This window comes from Plectropomus leopardus, chromosome 6, assembly GCF_008729295.1.
Source record: "Plectropomus leopardus isolate mb chromosome 6, YSFRI_Pleo_2.0, whole genome shotgun sequence".
Taxonomy (NCBI): Eukaryota; Metazoa; Chordata; class Actinopteri; order Perciformes; family Serranidae; genus Plectropomus; species Plectropomus leopardus.
The window spans coordinates 14473321-14494407 of record NC_056468.1 but is presented as its reverse complement, the minus strand read 5'-3'; the positions used below and the strand labels follow the sequence as shown (position 1 = coordinate 14494407).

General features: G+C 41.4%; 1 protein-coding gene across 2 annotated transcripts; it reads right to left on the bottom strand.

Moving 5' to 3' along the window:
- On the bottom strand, window positions 1–19607 carry lzts1 (leucine zipper, putative tumor suppressor 1). 2 transcript variants are annotated; one of them, XM_042488835.1, is made up of 9 exons: window positions 19404–19607; window positions 9183–9523; window positions 8950–9087; window positions 6143–6305; window positions 5652–6043; window positions 5383–5556; window positions 3759–3890; window positions 2915–3109; window positions 1–2616 (listed from the first exon to the last, which is right to left on the bottom strand). In XM_042488835.1, exons 2-9 carry the CDS (start codon window positions 9405–9407, stop codon window positions 2068–2070), a joined length of 1968 nt encoding a protein of 655 aa, XP_042344769.1. In that variant the 5' UTR covers window positions 9408–9523; window positions 19404–19607; the 3' UTR covers window positions 1–2067. The 2 variants fall into 2 exon arrangements, with proteins under 2 accessions (XP_042344769.1, XP_042344770.1); XM_042488836.1 differs by lacking the exon at window positions 19404–19607 and adding an exon at window positions 11014–11059.
- Window positions 19608–21087: the final 1480 nt, after the last annotated feature.

The window sequence follows — 21087 nt, the reverse complement described above, 5'->3', positions numbered from 1 at the left end:
CACTGTCAGCCTGAACTACAATGGCATAGTTTAATTAATCAATTGTATAACAGTTCAAGAGAGTGATGGTTATTTTGCGTGACATTTGGACCTTATATGACACCTTAATTGACACATGTAATGGCACTGCATTGCAAGATGAAGAAAAATTTACACTATCAAATAAAATGTTTTCAGGTGCAGAAAGTTTGAGTTTGACAAGATCCAGAGAATGAAGAAAACATAGCTATAATATAACATATGAACTTCACAACAGTGCATGTTGACTTAAATCTTCACTGTTTGAATGTATTGAAAGAGGAACTTGTGTATTTTCAATCCTGGACCCAATTTCCCCATGTGTTTGTGTCTAAGTGACTAATTGGAACAACAATTTTTAAAAGCAGGCCAGTATTGAGCAAGGATACAATGTTGTCTTTTGGGCAATAGTGCACTGTCATTCTGCATCCACTAAAAGTTCTTGTTTTTGCCCCTGATGGACTAAGATTATTATATGTTTCTGACAAAGACATAATATGTTTTTCTTTACTTTTCGCTCAGCGCGATTTGTTTGCAATTTTAGCATCAATAACATCCAGACACATTGAACTGTCATCACAGCTAGTGGTGACAATAGCTGACTGTTGCATCGCCTCATGTCCTCTGTGTCTTGGCCAAAAAATTGCATTTCAGCTCACCGCAAAGACTCAAGTCAGTGACCAACTAACATGTACATTCTCTGCCTGCATTAGAGGAAATACTCTCCATTCCAGCAGAAGACGGCAGTCTGTATTCGTCATCAAAAAAGAGAAAAAGAGAGAAAGAGGACCAGCAGAACAGATTCAAGATGCCAGTTAGCACATTAACAACACAACCCCATGTTGAAAGGACAAAGCACATTTAGTGTATGCTAATGAGCAATAAAAGAGACAATCCTGAGCCGTGTCTGTGAAAAAGATCAATGGTTAAAACAGGGTCTTACCAAATATGACAAGTTTGTTTTGATCTCACATCCTTTTGACTTTAGCCGTTTGTTTTCTTTTCTCACCCCCATTTCTCTTCTTGAGTGCTGAGCTGAACCACCAATCAGAGTGATTTCCTTTTCCAACCAGCCCGCTGTCTATTCAATATGTTGAATCGGCAAAAAATAAAAAGCAGACAAAACTAGGGCCATAGACGCTCACCCAAAACTTGACATTAACCAATGCCTGACTGTCGACTTGGTGTGTCAGGGCTGTTATTGGACATATATTGATGATATGCTGTTGCTCAGAAGGTTACATTGCACCCTGTTTATGGCTGCTGGCTGCAGTACTCTTGCTCAATATTGGACCAGTTTAAAAAACTGTTGTTCTCATTAATCACTTGGATAAAAAACATGGGGAAATAAGGTCCATGATTAAAAATACAGAAGTTTCCTTTGTAGGGATGAAAATGCATTATGCTTAAAATTATTTTTTGACATGTATTTTGAAGTGCAAAACACTTTTTTTTACATTGTTGTGGATATAACTACCATTCTAATAAGAAGACCTGTGTATTGTTTTGAAATGACTTGGCTTAAAACCATTTTCCATGCACAAACCCCATAACAGTGGACAGTGTGGGAGCATATAGCATTATTGAGACACAAGGCAGGAACTCAGACTCATAACAGATGATACATCACTGCCAGTTGCCATGCTGGAAGGGACAGATGTTAAGTGAATATCATGCTTATCATGTGTTACCGTCAGACATTAATCATGAAAGAGATAAATCAGCTGTCAACAAAATGGTGTTTATCTACAATGTTGTAAAAGAACTGAATGATGAGTGATCATGTTAGACAGCATGGTAATATAAAAAAAATCTCACTCAAACATTAAATAAATTAGTATTTACTTATAAACAAGCACTAACAGTGTTATTACGAAAAACTATTTTTAATTTCATTGTGACCTGGACACAAAATACGCTAAATTATGCTATTAAATAACTCTTGTAAAATGCTCCTCTCCTCCAGCTGCTGTAATATCATAAATATCTGTAGTGAAAAAATAGTCAGGTGCCCAGTTCACCTTTACTAAACGTTTGTGAGTGCTCCAATCAAATCTCTGTGGCAATAACGTCGTCATATGTTTGTAACCCTGACGTGTACTTGATGTCCATGCCGAGCTCTGTCCGGCTCTCCAGTTCAGCAGTTAGCTCCCTCAGGATCCTCTCTAGGTCCTGGTTCCTCTTGTGCACCTGCAGGTAGTTGATCTGGAGCTGCTTCTGGTACTTGATGACCCTGTCTTTCTCCTTGTTCCACGTCTGCCTCTCCTGCTCAAAGCTGTTGGCCAGCCTCTCTTGTGCTTCTTTCTCCTCCCCGAGCTGCTGCTTCAGTCTCTCCACTTCTCTTTGGAGTGACTCTGAGGCGCTGTGTCCGCTGTTCTCCTCCCCCTGGCCCTGGGCAGGGGAGTCTGCGTCTTGGATTAGTCTTTCCAAGGCCTCAGTCTGGGCATGGGCCTCAAGTTGCAAACTGTGCTGCAGCCTCCGCTCTTTGGCCATGGCCAGGTCCTGTTTCATTCCCTGAATGTCTTTCTCCAGTGTGCCCACTTTCTCTCTCAGCAAATCAGCCTCATTCTTCTTACGCTGGAGTTCATTTTGGCAAACCTGCATTGAAAATGGAAAATATTCAGGCAAAGGCAGCATTTAAGATGACTATTTTGACTGATAACAGGTGCAATCATATAAAGTGTCACTTATTAAGACTGTGTAGTATTATATAAGTCTGCTAAAACACGGATATAAAGCAGTCTGAAGGTCACAGTTGAGTGTGGCACATAATAGTAGGTATCCTTTCTAGCTCAAAGTGCTTTCATTTCATAAGCACCGGTGGGCATTTTATTTGCGCGTCCTTATTTGAACGTTATGTTGGAATGCATTGCCACTGAATCATGAACCGACTCACCTCAACCTCTATGGTGCGAGAGTGCAGTTTGTCCTCATAGTCTTTATTCTGTCTCTCGAGCAGCTCCATCTTTGCTGTGTTCTCCTTCAGTGACGTCCTGAGGCTGACTATCTCATTCAGCTTGTGGTTGACTTCTGCCTGGCAGTCTCTCAGCTGCTGCTTCAGTAATGAGATCTCCCCTGTCTTCTGGCACACCTGCATTTGAAAAGAGGCAATTATGAAGATGACCCAGTCAGAGTAATAATGTGTGTAATATGTACCTCATACTGGCAGTTAAAGAAAAAAAAAATCAGCCATTGGGATATCTTTATACTGTTAATGTTCGCTGCTCCATGTACATTAGTATAATCATGGATTTTGTGTTAATGATTGCACCCAAGAAATGGTAAACACAAATGCTAAGATGCCAAATAATGGACATTAAGTATGAGTGAATTCTAATTTTTAAAATATCATATTGCAGTAGTATGCATGGGGGACACTACTTTCACATTTTTATTTTTGCTGAAAGTAAAAAGTACAGTAAGCTGAAAGATGCTAAAAAGAGTGGCCTTTTCACATTACAATAACAAATGTAGGTATAAACGTTTTTCAAAAGTAATGCTCCTGATGGTAAAAGTCAACTCTGTACTGAGGAAAATTTAAATGGAGAAGTTGGCTTTTCTCACTCTTTTCTAGTATATTTCTTATTCAACGGGATGCATAATAGTCGCTTTTTTCTTGAGTGATGGAAGAACATTATGGTCTCACATCTCAGCAGCAGCCATCAAGGTTGTACCACATTGAACTGTATGCTACAAGGTTTCTAACCCGACTGATATCACACATATGACTCATGACTCACCTCCCATTGTGTTTCCTCCAGTGTCGGAGCAAGCTGTGTGCTCTCTGTCACATAAGACCTCAGTCGGAGCTCAACAATATCTTTTTCTTGGGTTAGCTTTGAGACATCCTCCTGAAGCCTCTCTTTCTCTGCCTGTACAAAAGTTAATTTCTCATTTCAGTCATTTATGCGCTCTGAGGGATTTTTATGCTTCTGCTAATGGTTTTTTTCTTAAACGCAAAAAGGTAAAATTCTGTATCTTAAAGGAATAATTCACACCCCAGATGATCATTTGTGTATAAATTAATCACCCCATGTTATGTTGAATTCATGAAGGAAACTTTGCTTTTATTGCATGCTTCCACAGTGAATGAAGAATTCAAAAATGGAGAAAATACTTCACGAATGTAACAAAATCTCCGCTTTCAAACTCTTACACAACCTTTGCAGTATAATCCAAAGCCACATTCAAGCTGTTCAAGGCAGGAATATAGTGCCATTATGCTGTCTCGCCGTTGCCTTGCCCATGAGATGGGGCCGGAGGTAGTAACAATGCGGTAACAAGGGTCTGTACAAAACATATAGCCGTAAAGACATGACCATGGGTGGCATAGGTGTGACGTTTTTACAACGGGTTTATGTGTGTGACACACTGCAAGCAGCTGCTAATAATTAGCAGCTAATACAAAGAAGGAGAAAAGTGGCCACAAATTTCTGCAAACTGGGAAAACAATGAGAATCGGAAGCTCGTTACCTTCCAAGCAGAGGACTAGATTAGCCGCCATATAACAGAGATGGTAAATGATTGTCATTGACATGTTACGCTTTTGTTATTGTTTAAAGGCCCTGCCTAATGACGCATTAACATTATATGTCACACCAGAGGCTGGCGCTGTTGTGTTAAATGTCACGCCCATCATGCCTATATAAAGAGGGCACTTTGTTGTGCAAGTGCAATCCCTGAATAAAAGCAACTCAAGTCTCATTTATCCAGTTGTATGCTCCGTACTTTGCAAACAGACAGCCCATTCAGAAAGGTAACTGAACCAAAAGTGAAACTTAACTATACTCTCTTCAAAGCCAGACTCTATTGACAAAAACTGCAATTTTACCTCATTGAACATAAGAGCTGCCAGTCGACCACTGCCTTGATTGGAACTAACCCTTTTAAACACCAAATCACACAATAATTCATACGAACAGCCTGATCAGAGTCTGGCTTTGAAGAGAACATAGGTAAATTTCCCTTTCATTTCAGTTCCCTGTTGCAGAGGGCTGTCTGGAAGGTGCTGAGCTTCTCATTGGATAAATGAGACTTGGATTACACTGCACAGGTTGTGTGAGTTTGAGAACAGAGATTTTGATGTAGTTTTGCTGATATAATTTTTCTGTTGTTTAACACGGACCCCTTTTACTTCAGTGAATCTAGAATGCCCTCCATTTTCAGATTCTTTGTGTGCTGGAGGCATACAAGGAAAAACAATGTTGTCCTCTTGAATTCAATATAGGGCAAATACCTAACCCAAAATGGTTATTTAGGGCAAACTGTTCCTTTAATTTCTTAATCTGAGAGGGAGAGGGGTTGGCTGGATGAAAACGTATTAGAAATTAACAGGAGTGGAAAGAAAAGAGGGGATGGGCTGACCTGGAGCTGGCTGACCTGCAGCTGGAGTGCTTGCTGGGTCTTCGCAGCCATTTGGGACACTTGCCGTAGCTTTGTGGAGCATCGCTGCTTCAGCCCCTCCATCTCCTCAGCACAGTACCTTTGTCTTTCCTCGAACAGCTGGCATGTGTCTGCCTCTTTGTCTTCAAAACTCACCTGTTGTAAGGTGAATACAAAAAATCACTTGTACAATCTAACTACTATTAATAAACTACTGATGTACAGTTTTTTGTAACAGGACGGCTTGATACCTGTAGCTCCTGCAGTTCGGTCTCTCTCTCCAGCAGCCTTTGTTCCAAACGTTCAATCAGTGACTCATCTGTAGTAATGGGGGACCGAATCCCACCCGCCGTTTCAGAGAGAGCACTTGGCTCATCTGCAGGAAGTGGGGAGCCAGCGTCCCCATTAGCCTTTGATGCCAGCCCTCCGCTGTTTAAACCAGCCCTGTAGCTACAGTCAAGGTTAGTGCTATTCCCATTGACCCATGGAGGGAAATTGGGTTGCGCTCCCTTGCTGAGGCTGTTTGCGGGAGCTGAGCTGCCATCGCTGTGACTGACAGGGCCCGTGGAAGCACTTAGGCTGCCGCTGGTGCTGTGGGTGGGCAGACTAGACATAGAGTTGCGCCCAGAGTCGGAGAGAGTCCCTGAAAAAAAACAAGAGACCACCTTTTATTTTAGCAGAATTTGTCATTGAACCTGAGTTATCTTATTTTAAGGCTGATCAATATAACATAGATTAAGACCTGAGAAGGTGTCTTGCTTGTGTCTAATGTCTGGAGTCCTTGCTTTCTCCCGAGGACAAAGGATGTGATCCAGGCTGTTGTGGCCTGTGTCTGTGGAGGATGTACTCCTGGGAATCACAGGCTTGAAGGCAGTGGAACGGACCAATGACTTCTCAGCAGAGGTCTAGAAGAGTGAAATGACACACAGTCAGGGGTGCTCTTAGCAATTTTTGTTTTCATATTCAATGGCTCTTCTTAGCTGTTACAGAGAGTACAAAAAGCAGTGGATGGGTCACATTCTGAAACTTGAAAAATCATAACGACTGGGTTTCACAGAGATAAATTCTGTCACGTGCTGGAAGTCTGTACAAATGAAACGGATAGATTTTTTTTTTCACCAATCATGTCTTTTCATATTAGAAATAGAAGCACTGAAGCATGCAGAATTGCTTCACTACAAGCTGGCAGTATTAAACGCCACACAGCAGTAGTTGCAAGTAAAATTCACCAGACTGTCATAAAAGAGAAAACTCATTTCAAAGATGAACTTATACTCCACATGCCCCATCTGTGCTGTCCAAGAACGTCACAAGCGGTACCACACCTCCCTTTCTTTCTGTCCTCCTCTCCTCCCCTCTGCGTCCCACATCGCTCCCCCATGTGCTGTCTGAGCAAAGATGAATAGCCTTGCTCTGTGATATTAATAATATGAGCTACTGCTGAAGTGTAAGAGGTAAAGCTTGTGAGCTCAGCATTCCTTCTCACTGACTTCATGACTGGGATGCCTTTCCCCCTTTTTTTTCTCTCTTTCTATCCCTCATACTCCTCTTGGCCCTCGACCTCTCTCTCTCCTTTCTCTCTTATTCTCTGCTCTGCCTATTTTAAGGCAGCTTCCTATTCCTCTCCTTTCTCCTCCTCTTGCCCCTGAGGAATAAAGACCTATTGAAAGAGACTCATTTTGCCTATGTATTCTTGGCACAGAAATGACTTTACTGAGAGGATCAAGGCGTTCTTAGGTCATTAATCTGGGGAGGGGGTGATTAATAAGCTGGGAAGGTTCAACACAGGTTATAATGATGGGCTGCAACCAATTAAACTACCTGCTGTGCATGTTTTATCCTCAACTTTGCTGTGAGGGTTTCAAAGTCTGTTGCAGTTATGCAGTATGACTTCTTAATGGTTGTAAGAATCACCATAGCAACGGTTCTGGTCAAGTGATGCACAGTGAAGTGACATTTGATGAGGCTACAGAAAATGGACATAAAAAAAGAATCTCAGAAAATGAAATGTATTTCGTTAGCTTTGCACAGACCCAGTCTAGCTTTTCCCCCTGCTTCCAGTCTTTATGCTAAGCTATGCTAAGCTAAGCTAACCATCTGCTGGCTCCAGCATATGGCTGGGCAATATATTGATATTATATTGATTTTGTATTATGAGACTATATCTTCTTCTTTGTTAGATTTTGTATACTCTAATATGCTTATGCTGCTTTCAAATGAAATCAGATGGTTGATGGCAAATGGGAAACACCTTCTGGACTGTATGGGGAAAAACAAGCAGTCTGACAGAATGCCAGAATGTTATATATAAATATATATATATATTTACAAAGAATGGAATAAAATGCAGCAAATTTATTTATTCCATGTGTATGATTTTATGTAGTTTTTATAGTAGTGTACAGTAATTGTCCACATCACCCATGTTGGCAATGCCATTTACCGTTACTGTTGCCTGTATTTTCTGCCTGCCTCTCCTAATTTTACAGTCTTACTCTCGTACACTGAAATTTGCTGTGTACCGTCTCCCTGATTCCTTGTAAACACAGCATAAGTGTTGTCTTCGTTGTTTTAAAAGCTGTAATACAGTAAAGTGATGTCATTTTTTGAACTTATTAGGTTGTTCTAGTTGTTCTATTATTTGCCTTTACACACCCAGCCATTATATCCACATGATCATTTATAGAAAAATATCATTGTGTAAATATTTTTGCAAAAGCACCAACCCTATTGTCAAAAATCATGGTATTAGGTCAAAAATATTGTGATATTTGATTTTCTCCATATTGTGCAGGCCTACTCCAGCTACACATTTACTGTGCATATCTGAGTTTGCTATGCATCTTCTCACCTAAAGGCCCTAACACACCAAACCGACGGTCAGCTGATTATCAATGTTGGGCTCTCAGCGAGCATCTGTTGCATTAGTTTTAATGATGTGTCCCACATCAATGGGTCACTCTGATCACTCTGATCGGCAGTCTAGCTCAGTGCACAAGAAGAGAAACAAAAATGAGGAAAGAAAACAAAAGGCTTAAGTCAAGAGGGCATGAGATTGAAACAAAATTGTTGTAGGAGGTAGGATTATTTTTCCTAGCAATGAGCTCTTTAGCAGAAACAGTATATAATGGTTTGTATTAATATTTTCTAATGCAAAGTAAATATCCTTTGTTGTTTCAACATCAGGTTGTATTGTTAATGTGCTAACTTGCTGACTAGCATCTTGAATCTGCCCAGCTGGTCTCCTGGTTTTCCTGTTTTAATGACAAATTTTCTCTAATGTAGGTGCAGAATTTATGTACTAGTTGGCCGTCAGCTGTAGTCTTTGCGGTGTGTTGAAGTGCAGCTTTTTGTCCAAGACACGGTTGACATGAGGCTACCCAACAGTTGGCCTTTATTGCACTAGTTTGATGTTGGTTTTTTATGTTTGGGCCTTAACTTGTTGCAAGAAGGCAAATATGAATATATGCCCAAAATGTTGAATTGTTCCTTTAAAATGTTATTTTTTGGGTAAAGCACAAGAGAAGAAACAATGGGCATGTAGCTCACCCTCTCAGTCATTTTTCCTGACATGAGTAGCAGTTTTGGTTGCAGTCGCCCATCTGATTCCCCATCTTTGTTCTTTCCACCTGCATGATCTTCCATTGATCCTCCTCTGTGGTACACTGACCTCGGTTTATGGCTCACCTTTTATGGAGAAAGAATGTGTGCAGTGTATTATATGTGCAATATATTTCTTATGAATTCAAACCATGGTTTTGATGACATCTGATGGCGCATACCTTGATGTAAAAAAAATCTTCACTTCGTCCTGAGCGGGAGTGGGACAGGCCTTTAGAGGGATGAGCGGTGGACGAGGAGCCCTGAGTGAAGCCGCACCTCAGTAACTCGTCAAGGCTGCAACCTCCACTCTTCCTGTGAGTTCCCTTCTTTAACCGATGTTCAGACGCCTTGCAGTGTTTGCTGTTGAGGCTGTTGCCATTGACGAGGCTGCTGACACTACCCATGGTCCGGCAGGCATAGGTGAGGGGAGGGTGGTGCTGAAGTCCAGTTGGTCAAATTACACAGAAGTGAAGGGAGGACACAGCTCATGACCCCTGAGAAGCACAGTCAGTGGCTCCATCTGCAAGATCAGAGAGGGATAATACACATTAAACACAGAGAATATAGCTGTTATTCATGAAAGGACAAAATGTCGTCGTTGTTCTGATGTTTATTAGGTTACTTTTTGTTGTTAAATTTATTGTTTCCTGTTCAGTCCAGACATGCTGTGTTGAAGCAGGTGTGTTCACATTTGCAAAACAAACAAAGTAGAAAAACAGTCTTTCTTGGCACTCCGCCTGGCTTTGTGTGTCTAGATTTATGGCTCTGCCGTTGAATTTGACAAATAACCCTTTGGGTGCCCTTCCTCAAAACAAACTGGCAATTAGGCTACTTACAGCCTACTCAACGCTTGGCTGCTGCTGTCACCTGAATAACACTATACAAACATTTTGTATTTGCTATAGTACTTGAACGCAGTTTAGACAGACCGCACAGAAATGTGGAGCTTTAATTATGTGGCTGGAATTATGAAATAAAGATTAGATTACGCAGATCATAAACAGATTTGTGCTGTTAACATTCTCACTTATAAGACAAGGACATTTATCCACAGAGGTACAAGTGATGCTCTCTTTTCACTGTCCCCACCTCCCTGTTAAAGACAACCAGACCCCAGATGTTGCTGGTCTTGATCTTCAACCCACAGGGGAAAAGTAGTGACTTTGTAGCAAAGGGCTCCATAGTGGTTGATCAGTCCTGTGGGCTCCCCTAACCACCTGGTCCTCATCCTTTAAGCATTTAATAACGGCCACACCAACAAAGCATTGGACTAATGGCCCCCCGTAAGTCGCATACTAGTGTACACTGCATTTGGCTTGAGGCAAATCCATAATTATTAGTTGCACACTTGTGTTTGTAAGCACACACATAGCTGTCAGTGTCATTTTCCTGAGGTGTTTGATTGGCTTGCTTGAAGGGGAAAATGCCAAATAAAGGCGGGAGAGCTGATCAAGGCTGTCACTTTTCATCGCCCGGAAAACAATGATAAGCGAGATGAGACATGCACAAAATAGATGTTTCATCATAAGGGGAATAATAGAAGCATCAGAGACAGACAGCAAGTGAGACAGAGTGGGAAACTTTGAGTGGTTTTCCATGGCAGAATAAAAAGCTGACAGTTAAAGACTATTTAGGGTGAATAGAGGAAAGAAAAAAAACAATCCTAAATTGCATGAAGACTTCTAATCACAAAAGAATCACGGAGCTAGTTGGACGTCTTTCAGCGCAGCTTCAATTTTGATTTCATGAAATTCAAAATATTTTCCGGAACGTAGATTACTTACACTAGTGAGTAATGATATATCATGTTACATTTATACCTGCAACAGTACAAAGAAAAGCAATCCCCCAGTTTGTGCCACTGATGCAAACAGCCTCTGACATGCCTCTATTCTGCTGTGCAGGGATGTCTGCCGCTAAATCTAAACTGCAGCCTTCACTATCACTCTCAGATATTAGCATCCACCACTGACATGGGACTGAAGTAATGAAACAATAGATTGTACTTACTGCCAGGTCAATCTAAGCATCCATCTCTAGCGAGGCCCCTGCAGAGTCATCTATCCAGTCCAGGAGAGAGTGAAACGGCAGACATGTGTGTGTGTATGCCCTTGAGTGAACCAACAGCAAATGCAAATCTCACATTATCTGCACGGCCAGGAGGGTCTGCTAACAGTCCTGTGAAGGGGGTGGGTCTTTCTAGTCGGCCTGTACCCAGTTTTGCATTATAACTGACATGTAAATTCAGCTCTCTCTCTCTCTCTCTCTCTCTCTCTCTCTCTCTGTGTGTGTGTGTGTGTGTGTGTGTTTTGGGACCTCCTGCTTCCCCCAGGGGAGCCAGTGTAGGACATGTGCTCCCATAGAACTGGCGTGTGCCGCTCAAGTGATTAACTCCCAGCCTTCACAAAAGATCTTTTACACCCCCCCGTGTACCCCCCTTCTCCCCACTATCACCCACTGACACCCTCCGTTTGTGCATCGACTTACTGTGTAATAACCATTCTTCTTCCCCTCCCTCCCTTCTTCCATCAGTCCCTCCCTCCATCCATCCGTCCCACTCGGTGCCCTGCACCCACCCTGAACAAACAACACTTCATGTGAAGGAGAAAAAAAGGCGCTCGCCCTCTCTCTTTTTCGCTCTTTGTCTGTTGAAGTGTGCCACTCTTTGTGTGGACTCTTGTGTGCCGGTTGATGTATTCTCCCCAAACAGCCCAGGACCATATTTGAGTGTTAAATAAATGACTAGTCCTCACAATGAGAGGGCTGGAGAGCTTCAGTTTTATAGTGATTTACCACCATCCTGCCTTTATGCTGTTTGTTCAGACATACACACACACACTCTCTCTCACACACACCTTTTACACATCCACACAAGTAGCACACACTTTCACACAGTCTCATTGCTGGAGTAAGAGTCTCTAAAGGCAGCAGAGCGTTCAGCATCCCACAGAGTACACACTGTTGACAAAACACCTTGTGGATGAAATACAATCGCACATTGCGACAGGAAAATGTACAAGCTACTGTGTTCCAAATGAACAAACAACAACAACCGAAGAGATATGGCCCCGGTGCTTCGCTGCTGTCACAACAAGTGTAAATCTTATACCCCATTTTTGTCACAAGTAAAGGCATACTTTCTCCTAAAGTGAAGAAAACAGATAGCCTTAACACGCATCAACTGATAGAATGCTACTGATGAACTGATATCAAACGGAAATCAATAAAGAAATCAATTTGTTCATAATGGACTGATTGGAAGATGCTACCATGTGATTTTTCAGGCAGAATTGCTCTAAAGTTTATATCATGTTACATCATACTGTCTGAAAGTTTTCCTCATAAAGTATTTTTTCACAAAGTCTTTTGACCCACTAATGAAACAATATACAATATCTCTCTGCACATCTACCATAATCTGTTTCAGCAGCACCGCTCACTCATCCTTTCAACTGACTGCCATTGTTCCTCGATTAGTCCCATTCAGCCCCCCAAGCCCGTTTGTCTGGACAATGATCCTGCCGTTTCACTTTTATGTTCCCACTCACTTTGGTAGAAATAACTGGTCAATTTTACTTCCATTTGATGCAGATATTGAAGGATTTAAAAATGTTTTTATTCCCTCATCATTGAAAATTTTAATAAGCAGCACAAATGGTCTGACCTCACGGCTTTTGAGTGGACAGCGTGATTTAAGACCTTTGGTGAGATGGGATCTGGAGGATTTGACTGTGTGGTTGCATGCATACATCTAATCTTATATCTGATTGGCTGTTTTTTCTGCACAAAAGAGTGTGCGCACTCCCTTGTTGTGAGTGTGTATGGGCGGGGGTGTCGTCCCGAGCCCCAGCTGACCTGCCTGACACAAAGCCCTGTCCCGCACAAGACCAGCTGACAATACACCCCCCCCCCCCCAACACACAAGCAGAAACGCACTCACACACTCTGAGGGCATAGCCAATCCATTACCACAGCCAGTGGAAGGCAGCAGTGTGCTATAAAGCTCCAGGATTTATACCTGTCTCATAATGACCATGAAACTCTCCTCTGTTCTCACTGTACCTCGACACTGCCACGGTGCCAGATGGCCTCACTTTAATTCTCACTGTCTATATGGTAATTTCTAACAGATGCATGTGTAATCTATCTAGTTCAGTGTGTCTGTTTTTTTAGGTCAGTCTCAGACAGCTTAGGGTTCTTTGTTTATGTGTGTGTGTGTCGCCTTAAGTGCAGAATTTCTTACACAGTATTTCTTCATTTGAAAGTCCAACCTGATGAAACACTTTCCATCCGTAACAAACTTTTTTTGACTTTTCTTGACAAATGACAATTCCAGTGTTTTTGCATAGTTACCCGATCTACGTTAAAGTTTTGCGTTACAGTTACAGTTGAATTACTGCCATTTTAACATACATTTGGAGGACTTATGAGGGACGCCTGTCAGTGGCAAAAACTGAAGCAGCAGAGGTCAACGTATCCTGACTTTTAGTTCTTCATATCGGTCAAGCTCAAAAAAACATTTTTCATCATGCTACTCAGTGGGATCTTTTCTTTAAACCAGGGATGCTTATCTTGCTTTCCCTGATGGCCACTTCTGCAAAATGACAGGAAGCCACAAGCCACTTAATAAACCAACATGAATAATTAATATATACTGTAAATAATTAGCCCAGACCTCTGTCGAGGGGTCCGGGGAATCCTCCAAGGTCCTTACTTTTGGTAAAAAGCATTCCTTTATTAGCATCACAAAAGGAAATGCTTTTTTTTCACTCCATTGTTATTTTACAGATTATACACACACACAGGCCTGAAATACAGACACATGCACAAACAGGACCTAAACACATGCATTAATGGAGATATGTCCAAATGAGGGGGCTGTCCATAGACAGGTGTCCTGAATAGTTGGGGGTTCAGTGCCTTGCTCGAGGGCAATTCGGCAGTGCCCAGGAGCATGAACTGACACCTCACCAGCAACCTGTCCACACCCTGTGTTTGTTATGTATAGGGACTTGAACCAGTAACCCTCCGGTTCCTAAGCCCCATGGACTGAGCCACTGCTGCCCCAAACAAGCTATATTTTCAATGCTTTTTTATGCACCCAGACATCTTATTTACATTCACACAAAAAAAACCATTCCAGTATGAATCAGTTTGATTTCATTGTAAATTACAAAAGGGTCAGTGGGCCACACAGCACCCTATTGGGCCCACGAGCTGTAAGTTGAGTATCACTGCTTTAAAGCCTCCATGCTAAAAAAAAAAAAAAAGTCTCAAAGCGGAAGTTAACCTTGATGATGTCAGCAGGGTTTTTTTCACTTTAGTATCCTCCTCCAGAGCAGCAGAATGCACCACATCTCCCACGATGAGTAAACTAATATTTATGTGTAAATTTGTTCCCTTCTAACATTACCATTTTCATCTTCAAAGAATGTCTTTTTTAACAAGTTTGTCAAATTTTATAGGCAGTCAATACTTTTGACTAATGTCATTACAGCATCTTGTAGACTTGAAACTTACTAGAGGCAGTTATTCCATCATAGTTAATATTACTGCCTGAATTAAGTTACCATTGCGAAATAATGGCGATAAAAACAACTTGTTTTGCAGAGGCTTCCAGCTTTGGTGTTTGTAAGTGCTAGCAGGGATGTCTGACATCAAAGACTTACAGTTCTGCTAAAGAGCAAATTTTCAAAAGCAAAAAGCAACCGAATAGACATTTCCACAACATCCATGTTTAAAATCAACATGTGGGCCAACATAAGCTATAACACAAGCAGCACTTGATAGTAAATCAATTGCTGGTTTTAGGGTCTCCAGAGGAATAAAAAAAGATCAAATACAACTTTAAAAGGCAATGGTGTGTATTTTTCCATGTGTGATATGAAGACTGTTTTAGATAACATGAATAAAACCAAACAGAACAGTAACTACAATTTAGATGGTCAATCCTTTAATCCTGGAGGAAACATCAGTCTAAATCAATCCTTATTATTCTATTTGATCCACTAAATGTACACTGATAATATATTGCTCCCAGTGTGAAGTAACACATTAGATAACTGGAATCGATCCATGTTTCACACAAGGTAACTGATGATTCCCATGTAATGAAGCAGGCATTTCCCATTATCTCAGGCATGACACAATGAAAATTAAACTCACAAATTTAAGCGAAGAGGAGAAAGAAACAGCATACGCGTGACAGCAAAGAGTATACTTCCAGAGAATGATAGGCGGATAGCTTGAATTATTGAGAAGTAATACTCTGCATTTTTCTCTGTCATCCTCTGTGGGCAGTTGAGGCCCCAGTCTCTCTCTCTCTCTCTCTCTCTCTCACTCTCTCTTTCTCTCTCTCTCTCACACACACAAACACACACACTAGCCCATCTTGTGTCTCACTCACTGTGGCTGAGTTGAGGGGATGAGTAATGTGGCCTCCAGCAGAACATCAACTGGGAATGAAGTGCTGGATACAGACAGCCATCTATCTTTCACTTTCACTGCTAACACATCTATCTACTGACCAGGCATGCACACACACTCACTCACACACACACAGAATGGCATCCAATAGCAGCTAATTGGGTAATCCCTTTAGTGCATTGTAAAGGAGATTGAGCATGAATAGGGCTTCAATGGTGAAGAGCAGAATACCAGACACTCATTACCGCCCCAGAGTAAGGAGATGGAATACCAGGCACGGAGAGAGAGAAAGAGACAGACATGGAAAGACAATGTGTGTGAGTGTGCAAGAGAAAGATTTATATTCTGTAGAGCTAACATTGCATTATACATTGATGACTGTTGTATTGTCCTGCAAACAGTCAATGTCTCCTCTGTTCAAAGTTTGAAGGGTTTGGATGCAGAGAGAGGCTGAAGAGCTGCATGTTCACTTGAATCATGCGAGTAAAACATTTATTGCTCATTAATTTGATCTCAGTGTCTTATATTGGCAGCCGTGTGGCTGCATCTTTGACCGGAGTCCAGCTTTTAGTGAAGGACCCCCCCTGTTCAAATTAAATTGAATTCAGATGCTATTATGTGAATCCAAATGAGACATTAGGTCAACTGAACAATCAACCTCCTTAGGCTTTAATAGATAAGGAGGTTGTATGCACTGCTCGCTGGATCTGTATGGCTGGCCAACGACTGCTCCTGTAGTACAGGCATTTGCATAACCTTGGCAGCTGGAGTATGGAGGAAAATGTATTTTTAATGGAGTCTAAATGGGAGCCTTTAGTGCTGCAACGAGGATGGGAATTGATGCTCACGAATTTAAGGAGTCCTAAAATTAAATATCTGAAATTTCCTTTTATATTCTTTATTGAGCTGCGTCCATCCATACAAGATTGATTATTGCATTATAATACTCTCATAGTTTTGGGGTTTTGTTACACTGTGGTCTTTGTTTTGGGGTTTTCTGTTTTCTAGTTTTTCCTTGTTTCTAGTTACTGATGTTCTGTTTTCTGTTTTATTTTGCATATTTACTCCTTGTGTGTCACCTGCGCTTTGTCTCTGTGTCTCTCTGTGTCTTCCTGTCTCTCTATCTCCCTGTCTCTGTGTTTCCTTGATTCTGTGTCCCTCTGTCTGTTGTCCCTGCCTGTTCCTGTTGCCTTGATCCTCCGTGTTTCCTTGTGTTGTCACCTGAGTTCCCGGTTTATTTTAGTTCAGTTTTTGTTCATGTTTTATATGTACTTTGTATTTTTGTTCACTTGTTGTTTTTTTGTGGATAATCTTCATCATTACAGCTCGCTTTTAGTTTGTACTTCTGGCTCTCTTTTTGTTTGCTCTGCATTCTGGGTCCTCATCCTGCCACATGTGACAAATATGTCTCTGCACTTTTATGTAATGCCTCAAACTTATGCAGTAGCCTGGAATCAGTCCAAAAATGCTTTTTAAAGAGCTTTCTTCAGTTAGATGCTGCAGATCACTGGCCAGCTCTGTAGTCATAAAATATTTACATCAGAGGCTTTTATCCTCCTCTAAAAACAGCAAGTGAAAATGCAGTGTAACAAATGGAAGTATTTTTAGACATTTTTGAATTATTGCCCATCCATTAACCACGAATATTTACCTTTTCCATTACCTGCCACTTGTTTTGAACAGGCTGTGTCATTTATGCATGATATGACAGCCTCGTAAATATGAAGCTTAAACTAGATGGATTGTCATAAAAGCTTTGTTGTGGTGTCAGATTATTATTTGTATAGTAAATGAGCTTTCAGCAAGGAAGCAACACTTGCTGTCAAAATTTAAAAGTTATATTTGTAACACTTTATACTGACTATTACTGGTGTCAGATTAGAATAAATGTTTTGTTCTGGTTTTGTAGGGATATTACAGTGTAAGTGCATAAAATTGTTTTCCAAATGCATATAAGAGATAAACATTTTTAACTTGTAAAAAAAAAACAACCCTCACCCAACCTTTGCATTTCTCACAAAATCACACACCATTTCTTAAATGTCTAGTCTTATGTATTTTTGTTTGATATGGTATCACAGTGCAATGACATGCAGAGGTAGGTGGGAAAAGAATGAGGCCTTTCCTGGCACTGGGGCCCATTGACCCCGCAAGCTGAAGACTCAGTGATAAGGTTGTAATTCTGGAGCATAACCATCCTCCCATACTCCTAATCTGCTGTTCTGTGTGTGTGTGTGTGTGTGTGTGTGTGTGTGTGTGTGTGTGCGTGTGTGTCTGGTGTAATGTGGGAGTAAGAGAAGACATAATGAGCTCACTTTCAGGGGTCTGTATCATTCTGAAAGCAGCTGGAAATATGTGCAGCATGCGATACCTGTGCTCAGTTCCAAAATAAAAGCCCCCCCGACCTTAAGGCTAAATTGTTCATTGTGAAACTCTGCGTGGTTCTTTCAACAGTTTCAGGTGTCATAATTCACAAAAGTCACGTCTGGTACTCGCCTGCTGTGCACAGCTGCTGAGCTGAATATGATTCTATTTTAAAGATATTTGCATGAATCATCACTGAAAAGTTCTGCAACATCATCGTGGGCAGAAACTCACAAAGATGTTGGGATGCTGCACTTCTCTGACACAGAGACTTCACTCATGTGAAGGATGCTGCATTTGGGTATCTGGGACAGTTATTTTAAGAAGCGTCCTCTTTAGCAGGTCATGACAGCTCCATTGGTTTGTCACACGCTACAGATATGGAACTAAGCTGCAATAATTCCCATGGAAAAATCACAAATATGAAAGATGTGAAAATGACCTGTGAAGTCAAGATATTTATGTCATGAAAAGGAGTTCTGTGCTTCACAAGAAAAACAAATGGCTCGGATATTCTCTGCTGTGACAATCGTTGCCACTTTTACACCCCTCCTTGTGATTCTGTCTCTCCTGTGATTTTCTTGTATAGTAAGTCACACTACAGAGCAAAGCTGAACATGCCTGAGCAGGTGCCCTACACTTACCCATTCAGCTTGACACCAGCACAATGTACAGTAATTCATGATCCCCACAGGTCTCAACAAATATATTACTGTGCAACACTTCTGAAAGGTGGTGCAAAGGGCAAATTATACACCTTACACCAAATATCTTTGTGTTGCGTAATTATACTGCAAATCATAAGAAGAGTTTCAAGAACAGTTGGGCCAACTACTTTGGAGAATCATAGGGTGGCTCATATATATATATATATATATATATATATATATATATATATATATATATATATATAGAGAGACAGTCGTATATATATATATATATATATATATATATATATATATAGAGAGAGAGAGAGAGAGAGAGAGAGAGAGAGAGAGAGAGAGACACTTAATTCATGCTCAAACACCTATAACAACCAGCTCAGTATCCAATGCCATTTATTTCCCCAAATTACTGTGTATAGTGTAATATTTAAATAAAGCCCTCATTGCTCCCTATTATTTATTTCACCAGTATAAAAAACAATGGTTTGCTGTGCTGAAAGTAAAGAGCATGATTTGCAGTTTTCTGCAAAAAAACAAAAACAAAATAAAAATGTTGAAAGCAGACATTTCATTCGGAGCTGGCGTGTCCTCAAACACAGAGATTTTTTTTTTACTTTGAGCTTGCGTATTGAAAGTAGCAAAAGGCTTGGACTGCCTCCACGCTGAGAAACTTTGCTTCAGTCTGAATGTTTAACTAAGTAAACAACTGGCATATTTCAGCGTGGTACTAAAGTGAACCTTCATTTTGTTCCTTACTTAGTACAAACATAGCTAAAAGAAAAACAACTTTATGGAAGACCACTTAACAAATCACACACACTCAAATGTGTGGGACCTGTTAGTGCTGCTCCTGTTTGAAGTTGCGCTCACTGAGTCTGTACACACAATTGTCCCCTGTCACATCCAGTCTCAACCTTCCTTCAAGTCCAGCTGGAGGTGACTTACCTCCATTATAGTCTGTCTGCCCTCACGGTCACAGTCACTGCCGCTGCTGCTCTGATCCCCAAAGCTGTGTGGATGTGGGCAAACCACTTCCAGCCGGATAGTAGTTAGCACTGCTGGTGTGGAGAGAAAGAGATGTCTGCTTTTGTTTGCTGATCTTTCCAGGTTCCCCTCTCACCCCTCCTCAACACCTGGTACGGTGCAATCAGTCCATCCCATCTCCCATACTCTGAACACATTCCTCCATAAACACTCTCTCTCTCTCTCTCTCCCTCTCTTCACAGTGTATCCTTGTTGCCTCCCTCCTGAACTCCCTCCCACTCGCTCCTTCACTCTGAACATCCAACACTGCCTACCACCCTCCCTCCCTCCCTCCCTCCTCTGCTGCTCGCCTCATCCACCTCTTACATTCATTTCTCTTTACTTGTGCACAGTTTCTTTAGCATTTTCACCTTTTCATCCCTTGTTCTCTGCATCCACCTCTCTCTCTCTTTACCTGTTCCATCCCACTTCTCACCCTGCTTCTCACTTTCTGTTTATTTTTTTCTTGGCACCATGCCAGGCTCTCTTATTCATTTTAAGTCACTCCACTGCCTCTGCATGCCTACATACAGCACATCATCCCTGCCCACACTCCTTTTAAGCCACACACAATGTATGTAAGCTGTCTAGATATTTGTGTGTGCAGCCTCCTCCATACTCCTCCTTTTTATCCTTTGTCCGTTTGTGTGACAATATTCATGTGAACCACTGTGCATGCATGTGCACCTGCAAGTAAGCCAGTAAGTGGCTGCCGGGCTGATGACTCATCCACGCTGTTACCCACCATGCTCTGCTGCTGAAGAATTTAACCTGCTTCACTGCTCCAGCTGACTCCATTGGCTCTTGCAAACACAGGAAGCCAGGGGCAGATCTGTTGTGTTTTGCTTTATTTATGTAACAAATGAGTGGAATAAATGATCTCAGGATGGTTGTGTGCAGGTTATAACCCCACAGTGCAGCCTTGGCAGTAAACCCATTTGACATTCAAGCACCTCCTTCCAACTTTCTGCTTTGTCTTTCTGCGTCCATCATCTTCCTGTGCGCCTGTCTGCACGTCTTTCTTCTTCCTGTTATCATTCTCTTTCTTCCCTCTTTTACAGTCAGTGCTTCTTTCTCCTCCTTAATCTTTTGCCTCCAAAACTCCCTGCTGCATCACAATTAATAGAATCAAAACTTCCAGTGTGTCTCACAGTTAATATAACAAAATGGAGTTTTGAAGTTACTTTGCTGGCTCTGAACAAAATGTACAAACTATTCTCTTTTGCTGTCTTGTGTAGATATAATGACTGTTTCAGACTTCCTTCGGTGTTCCTGGTGTGCCAGTTTGTCCTTAAATGATAGCTCTCCCTTTAGTAATCAGCAGCCAGGAACACAGTCAGAGACATCGCCTCTCCGCTCAGTGGGTGCCAAAGATGTCTATATCTGTGTGCAACTATGTGTTTTGACTCAAGCCTGTAATCTTGGCTGTCACCAAGGTGTGTTTGAATGATCTCATTTTGATACTCGACACTATCATTTCTCCCTTTTGGTATAGCTGAACACATCAAGGTTATTTGTGTATGTGTGTGTCGGCTGTTTTGTCATGCTTTCACGACAAGGTACAAGAGTCAGCATGCCATTGTCTGCTCACTCTCCGAAGGTCCTG